This window comes from Acanthisitta chloris, unplaced genomic scaffold, assembly GCF_000695815.1.
Source record: "Acanthisitta chloris isolate BGI_N310 unplaced genomic scaffold, ASM69581v1 scaffold497, whole genome shotgun sequence".
Lineage (NCBI taxonomy): Eukaryota > Metazoa > Chordata > Aves > Passeriformes > Acanthisittidae > Acanthisitta > Acanthisitta chloris.
Window position 1 is genome coordinate 150,088 of NW_008683026.1, and position 8,274 is coordinate 158,361.

At 49.9% G+C, this 8,274-nt stretch overlaps 1 protein-coding gene across 1 annotated transcript in view; it reads left to right on the forward strand.

Annotated features, from left to right (window-relative positions):
- Positions 1-7,420, forward strand: part of CACNA1H (calcium channel, voltage-dependent, T type, alpha 1H subunit) — a gene marked incomplete at its 3' end in the record, with an annotated part of 121,074 nt that extends 113,654 nt beyond the window's left edge. The window contains exons 31-32 of the mRNA XM_009078739.1: positions 3,129-3,312; positions 7,242-7,420. Coding sequence (XP_009076987.1) covers positions 3,129-3,312; positions 7,242-7,420 — 363 coding nt within the window. The remainder of the gene's footprint in view (positions 1-3,128; positions 3,313-7,241) is intronic.
- Positions 7,421-8,274: the final 854 nt, after the last annotated feature.

Below are 8,274 nucleotides of genomic sequence, written 5' to 3' on the forward strand. Positions count from 1 at the left end.
ACAGTGTGAGAAGGGAGCTGTCCATACATTTCCCCTTGCAGGCCAGGTTGGATGAGGCTTGGTGCACCCTGGGCTAGTGGAAGATGTCCCTGCCCATGGCAGGACATGGAGTGAGATGATCTTTAAGGTCCTTCCAACCCAAACCATTCTGAGATTCTGTGATCTGGGACACCCAGGCTGCTCTGAGGAGGGGTGGATGGCTGGCACCTCCCTGTGAGCTGCACTGGAAGGTGCTGTAAGATGCTCTAGATTTTCTTGCCATTTCTGACAGGTTTTGCTGCCCACATTTGCTTTTCTCTTCCTTCCTCCATTGGATGAATGGGTCAACTAGGAAATGCAATGGGGCAAATGTGACCATTACAACCTAGCCTTGCTCTGCTACTGATGCTTTTTATCTCCCCAATTTGAAGGAGGTGGTGACCTGTCAGAGTGTGTCTTTAGCCATCCCAGGCTCAGACATGCTGGAGGGGGCACAGCCTCCCACCATGGAAATCCCGTCCTGCTCTGTTTCCCACCATGTCCTGCCACCTTCCCACAAAAGCCCAGGCCGCCAGGCTGAGGTGAATCATGTCACACTGTTGCTTCTGCGTTGTGGCGTTGTGCTTTGGTGCTGTGCAGCTGGTAGTGGTGTCTGAATTGTCCCAAACCTGTTGTTTCATAGCCACAACAGTGTTTTAGTCCTTTCCAGTCTCTGTCCTTCATACTGTGGATGTAGGAGCTGGGAAACAGCATGTCCCAGAGGAATCTGCCAGTAGCCTTGTGTGGGATATGAATCTTCTTAGCCCAAAAAAAGGGTGTTCAATGTGATGTGTGAGCAGTGTGTCTTCAAAGCTGAAGTAAGAGCTGGAGGCAGTCAGAGTCTTTTCTTTGTGGAGAAAACACAGTCAAATTGGATTTTATTCTTGTTACTATAAGAACTTAGTTATGATACTGTATCGAGGAAACAGAGGCAGAAAGAGATCAACACATCAGACTTCCAGCAAACACCAGAGCTGTGGGTTCAGGAGATGCTCTGGGCAGATCCCCCAGCAGACCAGAAGGGCTGTAACCTCCTCTGTTCAGTCTCCATGAACCAATGCCCAGGTCCCATCCCAGTTTTCAAGGTCTGGGATCAGGTTCCAGCATGCATCAGGTGCTTCCCACCAAAGAGGAGGAACAGCAGCAGTGGTAGTGTGTCTGCAGCCATCCTCACTGTCCAGAGCAGCTCATAGGTGTGAGCCAACAACCTTCCTGTCCCTGTTTCATCTTTCAAGGACTTACTTCAGCAGCTTTGAAGCCATTTGAAGTTTGCCCACGTCCCTAAATTTGGCCTCTCCTGCAAGGAGGTTGGACCAGATGACACACTGTGATTCCTTCCAACCTGACCCATTCTGTAATAGTTGAAACCTAAAAATTGAAGCTGTTGATGTCAAGAAGGGGTTTCTGTTCCTTTGTCCCAGCCATACATGACCAGTACAAGATCCTGCAAAGACAAACTGAGCTTTAATAGCCACATACTATGATCCTTCTGTTAAACTGCTGAGAAAGTGGAGCAAGACCTTTTGTTCTCTGTGTGGCTCCAGGGTGTTAACAACCACCTGCCTGCCTCCAGCTCAGGTGTTGCCATGCTGATAGAGCTTATTAGCTGTAATGGCCAGAGGCCAATTGGCTCAGCCACACTGCTGATGCATTAATTCATCAGCTGAGAGACCTGGGTTGCACCCAGAGGGTTGTTGGGCAAGGCCACAGGCAGTGCTGGATGCCAACTACCTGTAAATAACTGCTGCTGCTTCCCCCCAGCTTCTCAGCCAAGCTCAACAGGGTAAAAGCGTTGAGTAATTTATCTTGGGATGTGTGTCTTTAGGGAGCTGAGGAAAGATATTTGTAAGCCAGAAATGTATGGAAAAAACAGATTTAAGCAGATCCTTAGTGACCTCCAAACCTGAGGGATCTCAGGGCCAGGTTTTGCTAGCAGAAAGGAAAACAGCTCAGCAGAGCAAAGCAAAATACATTTAATTTAAGACATGCAGCTGGGAAAATGTTTTCAATCAGTCACTGGGAGGCTGACGTTAAAGGAAAACCAGAGAGATTAGCTGTATTTTAGATAATGTGGTAAACTGTGAGGGAAAAGAGTCTAGGACCAAAACTAGGGGCAGGGAGCCAAGTTGAAGGTCCTGATCCAGGGTCTTCTGCTCCCTCAACACTTGGCCAAGTCATGGCACCACCTCTCACAGCTTCTCCATCAGCACCACAGAGGCATCATTTGGATCCCTTAAGCTTCCTAAAACCCCAGGATGAATTTGCTATCAGGTGCCTGAGGTGACAAGTGCCTCAGAGAGGCAATGAGGGGTCAGATTTAAGGTTTGTGATGTGCTCTGTCCAGACACTTTCTACCAAATCCATTTCACAGGGACAGCAAACACATAAAAATCCTTTTTCTACCCCCAAAAAGGCTCCACACACCCATACACATTGCCACGATATCTTCTCCTTCCCTCTGCCTCCTTTCTTGGGGGTCACTGGTGCCCAAAATGCTCCAGGTTGTAGGAGAGAGGCCTCAGGGTTTGCAGTGGTGTCAGTGTGTATGTTTAAATGTCTGCCTGTGTGTGTGTTTTGGGGAGACAGTACACGAATTTCCAGAAGCACTGGGTTTGGCCCTCCTGTCTCAGAAGAGCTCTGAGAAGGACATCACCCCCAGGCTGGGCTGAAAGCATCCCTGGGAGCATCAGAGCAGAACAGCATGAGATATGGATGCCCCATTGGACAACCTGGTTTAGTGGGAGGTGTCCCTGCTCAGGGCAGGAAATTGGGACTAGATGATCTCTAAGCTCCATTCCAACCCCTTAATATATGAATCTATACTCATACCCTATACTCTCATGTGGGCTCTATTTTCTTATATTTTTAATGTGGTGTCCAAGAGTTGGCTTAGTGGTGGATCATTTGCTGCCTCACGTTATTCCAGCCACAACCTGAGCTCTTCACTCAGCACGGCACAGCTTGGGTGTGCACTGCAGTCAGCAGGGCTTGAGTCTGTGGGTAAGATCCCAAGGGGAACATCTGCACAAGGTTTGAAAACAAAAAGCAGATGAGAAGGAGTTTACTGCAAATCCAAGATGACCCCATCTCCCTGTCTCCTTGCTTTGCAGGGCAGTGCAGCCTCTCCAAGGCCTCAGGACTCTCAGAACCTGCTGACTGTGCGTAAGATCTCCGTGTCCAGGATGCATTCCTTGCCCAACGACAGCTACATGTTCCGGCCAGTGGTGCCAGCAAAAGCTCCTTTCCCCCTTCACGAGGTGGAGATGGAAACATATCCCTGCAAAGCCCAAAGAGGTACTGCTCATGGAGTATTCCCTTCTTCGTCCTAGACAAACCAGGACAGGGAAGTGATCCTGTGCGGAGCACTGTGAAGTCTTACCTTGAATCCTGGGGTCGGTTTTGGGCCCTTCATGACGTGAAATATATGGAGGGGCTGGAATGTGTCCAGGGAAGGGAACAGAGCTGGGGAAGGATCTGGAGCACAAGTCCTATGAGGAGCAGCTGAGGGATCTGTGGGGGCTCAGCCTGGAGAAAAGGAGTCTCGGGGAGACCTTCTTTCTCTCTACAGCTTCCTGACAGGAGCTTGGAGCCAGGTGGAGGTTGGGCTCTGCTCCCAGGTGCAAGTGCCAGGATGAGAGGAAATGGCCTCAATTTGCACCAAGGGAGGTTTAAGTTGGATGTTAGAGAAAATTTCTTCATGGAAAGGGTGGTCATGCATTGGAACAGGCTGCCCAGGACAGTGGTGGAGTCATCATCCCTGGAAGTGTTCAAGAAATAGATAGATGTGACACCTGGGGACATGGTTTAATGGTAGCCTTGGCAGTGTTGGGTTAATGGTTGGACTCGATGGTCTTTTCCAACCTAAACCATTCCATGATTCTAATCATGGGGCAGCAGGTACACGTGGTGGTTATACAGGGAGAAGCCAACCCATGCTGAAGATGGGCTGAGCAAGGCTTGCTTTCATTTGGCACAATCAGCACGACAGGTGGTATCCCACATGCTGTATAATTCCATGTTTTCAGTACATCACTGTATTTTCCCAGGAGAAAGCTGGTGGCTCAGGTGTTTGGGGAGAAGTGGGGCTCCCAAGCAATGCCAGAGGCACAGAGGACAGGCTGTTAGCTGAGGAAAAGGGAATGAGCAGCATATTCCTTCTGAAGTGATCAGGACAACATCAAGACTGCAGATCAATAACACCAACAGGAATAAAAGCCAGAGTCGGAATTGCTTCCGGCCAGAGCTGCTCACAGCTATTGTTTCAGGCAGTCTGCAGCCTCAGGGCAGTGCCTTTCAGCACTGAGTTCAGAGCTGCAGGACTTTCTTTGGGAGCATAAAGATTAGAAACCACTCTCCAGTGCCTCCCTACCCTTTCCTTCTAATGAATCTCATGGAGAGACCCTGCCAAGCAGGAATCAGGAGCTGCACAGAGCCTTTGAGTGGGCACTTCACCCACTGCATCCAAGCACATTTCCCAAAAAATGCCTCTCAATCTCTTTTGTTGTGTGAGTTGCTTTGAAGGGGAAATCGATATGAAATGCAGTATCTGCTTCCTTAAAAAGCACATGTGCTCCTGGAGTGGCTCCCAAGAACTTTTCCCAGCTCCATTTCCTTTGATTCAATATGGCTCGAAAGGCAAGAACTGCTGGGACGGATGAGTGGTGGGTTTACAAACCCTGGTGGGGCTGGCAAGGGCTGCTCTGGTTTCCTTGGGTGAAGTAACTCTGTATTTGTTCAAACTCTCTGGCTACCAGTTCATGTTCTCTGCTCAGTATTTACTGTTATTTCACCTGCAAATTCTTTGCTAAGCAAAGAAAACAGAGGTTGAGTTTCATGGCTGCACTCCTGGGGCTGGTTTTCATCTCTGGAGTAGGTGTAAAGCAGGATTTATACCCATATAAAACTGCTGCAGTGTTGGCAGGGGTGGGTAGAACTGACCAAGAATTCTCTGATGTTTCCCAAATTTCTCTCCAAGAGCACTTGAATGATGGATATGAGAGGGATGCCATGGATACGACAGGGATATGATAGAGATGACTTTTTACCTGGTGGTAGAAGCTTCCAACCAGTACCACCCCGAGCTGTGCTGCTCCTGAGCTGCCCAAACACTGCTTCAAGTCACATCCCATAAGTTATATGCAAGTAAAACTGAGCCCATGGAGACTTCCACTAGCATTTGAGCTTCCATGGGCTTCTCAATGTCCATCCAGAATGTCTGGTCTTCTCCCAATATTCTGCAGACCACACAGGGAAAATATTGTGAGATGACCAGATCTCCTGTTATTTTGGTCTTAGATGCAGTTTCTTGATTTCCCAGGAAAACAGGAGAAAACATCTCCAACTGCAGAGATCTTTGGTGCTCCTGAGAATGCAGTTCAGAGGGGGTTTGGGTTTCCTATATGAGAGCTCAATGGAAAGCTTCCAACAGAAGGAAATTCCAACCGGGGACAGGGAGGAGAGCATAGAGTTTGGATTTTATGACCATGTTTGTGGTAGCTTTTATGAGAGAGTTTTTCTGCATCATAAAAAGCATTTTATAAAGCCTGGAGCAGCACATGAACAGCACAGACTCAGCCTGAAATTGTGGGTCTAGGACAGCCCAAAAAAGAACTAGGGAGAAGTGGAGGTGGGAATCTCGCTGCTTTGCTCCTTCTGGAGAAAGGCTTCAAAAGAAAACTGATTAAACACTAATTTTTCTTTCTCCCCACACACAAATCTCTTTGTGAAATGCAACTGCAATCTGTCTGGATGGCTTTTGTCAGAGGTTCCAGTTCCTTGACCTCTGGGTGAGATCTCTTGAAGTGATGGATAGCTGTGTTTTTAACGTGGCGCAGCAATGGAGGAACAGACGTTGGGTTTCAACCTAATGAGGACAATAAATCCTGCGGCCAAAAAAATAGAAAAGCAAGAGATCTTTCAAACAACACAGAAGTGCAGTAAAGCAGCACCACAAAGGGGCTGGGGAGGAGGGATTGCCTTTAGACTCAGCCAGGGCACTGGGAGCCTGCAGGAAGAGAGTGGTTCCAGTTGCTACATGAGCTCAGGGTCTGTCAGAGCACTTGGAGCAGCTCCATGCTGCTGCTCACACCATGTTTAGCCAAGCTGTGCCTTGTGGACAGGCAGGGGTGGTGGTGGTTGGGCTGAGGTGAATGGGAAAGCTGCCCCATGCCAGCAGTGTCTGCTGCTGGAGAAGTCACAGTATCATGGAATATCCTGAGCTGGAAGAGATGCACAAGGATCAAGTCCTTGGCCCTGCACAGGACACTCCAACAATCCCACCATGTGCCTGAGAGCTTTGTCCAAACACTCCTTGAGTCCTGTCAGGTTTTGTGCTGTGACCACTGCCCTGGGGAGCTGTTCCAGTGCCTGAATACCCTCTGGGGAAAGAACCTTTTCCTAATATCCAGTATAAACCTCTCCTGACATAGCTCCATGCCGTTCCCTCAGGTCCTGTCACTGATCACCAGAGAGCAGAGACTGGTGCTGCCCCTCCCTCGGTGGCAGAGCTCCCTCTGGCTGCCTGGGGCTGTGAGTCGAGCTCTGGAGCTCCCAGGGCACCGTGCAGTGCTGCTCATGCTTCCACATGTCAGAGCAGCATGTGGTTCAAGCCCACCCCTGGCAGCACTGCAATGACCACCCCGGTGTCCTGACCACGAGGATCCAGCACAGCCACCAGACCTCCCAAATCCAGGTTCTCCAGACAGGTGGATGACAAATCCACCCAAAGCAATGCCACCAGAGAGGAGGCAATGTCAGAGTTCCAAATACAACCTCACCTCCTGCCCTTCCTTTGCTGCCACATGGTCCTGGTGGGCACCATCCACCCTGAGTGTTGTGGCAGCTGCAAGAGAAGATTCCTGTTATGTGAAACAGGAAATAGGTGCTGTGAGTGTATAGTTTGTAACATTCAGAAACATCCTAGTGCAGGCAGAGCCCCATGGAATGCTGCTGAATGACAGAGTCTTGATCTGTAACCTCCCTGCCAACCCTGATGAGGTATGACTGTGTTCAAAGAAGGAGACAGGACAAGGGGCACCTGGCTTTTAATCCTGGCGCTGACCAAGGCTTATGTTGAGGTTTAGGATTTCAGCCAGACCCAACAGGCTTTTCCCTTTCCTTCCTGTATTTACTCCCCTCCTGGAGCCTGTGGGCACCAGTTGTGCCTCAAACCTTTACATCCCCCACACCAAGCAGTGACTGCTCCCTCTGTCTCTGTGTCCTAGGGTCCATCACCTCCATCCGCTCCCAGCCCGTGGGCACGTGTTCCTCTCTGAGAGTCCCAACAGAGTCCCTCCAGCTGGCTGTCCACTCTCCCAGCCACGAAGGCCGACACCGCTGGAAGATCGTTCCCCCCCACATCACACCTCGATCTCCTGCTCTCAACAAGCTGCTGTGCAAACAGGTGAGAGGCCACAAGAGGTAACTCTTTTGAAGTCACATGGTTCCTTCCCTGCTTTTCCAGTCCCCTCTTGGGTTTCTTTTCTTGGAGCTAAGAGTAGAATTCCCACTTTAGAATAAAGCATTTCTGTGCCATGAATTTTAATATACTCCAGTCTCAGCAAGCGACGCACGGGAAGGCCCTTTGTACCTACTTTCATCTTTGTGACTATGCTATTCTAGGAAATGAGAGCTCAAGTATGAAGAGAAGGTGTCCAATTCCATTTTACCAGCACTGTGAGAAGGCTGCAGGCAGCCCTACACCATCTCACTTAGACAGGTTGTGCTGGCTCAGGATTTGAGGCTAGAGCAAGACCAAGACCCAGCAGATACCAGCCCTGTACACATGGGCTCAGAAGTTTATCCTCTTGTACAGGAGGGTCTGACAGGGCTGGCACGATGGGGCAGAGGTGGGTGGTGTGGGGTGTGTCAAACCCACCAACCATACTGACACATGCCATGGACTCTCCATCCCCAGACGTGTTCAAGGCCAGGTTGGATGGGGCTTGGAGCAACCTGGTCTAGGGGAAGGTGTCCCTGCCCATGGCAGGGGGTGAAACTGGGTGATCTGTAAGGTCCCTTCCAACCCAAACCATTCCAGATTCTATGATTCTGTGTTTCCTCACTGGAAGTGCTGCTGCCCCAGGCTCTCACTCCACCTTTCTCTCCTCCCCTTCCAGGAGGCTGTTGGAACAGACTCTACGGATGGACAGACTCCAGACCGCAAGGACAGCCTGCAAGCAGAGCCTGGAGAGACACTTCCATCAGCAAAGAGCACCCTCAGCCCCAGCCCTCTCCATTCCACATCTGACTCCCTCC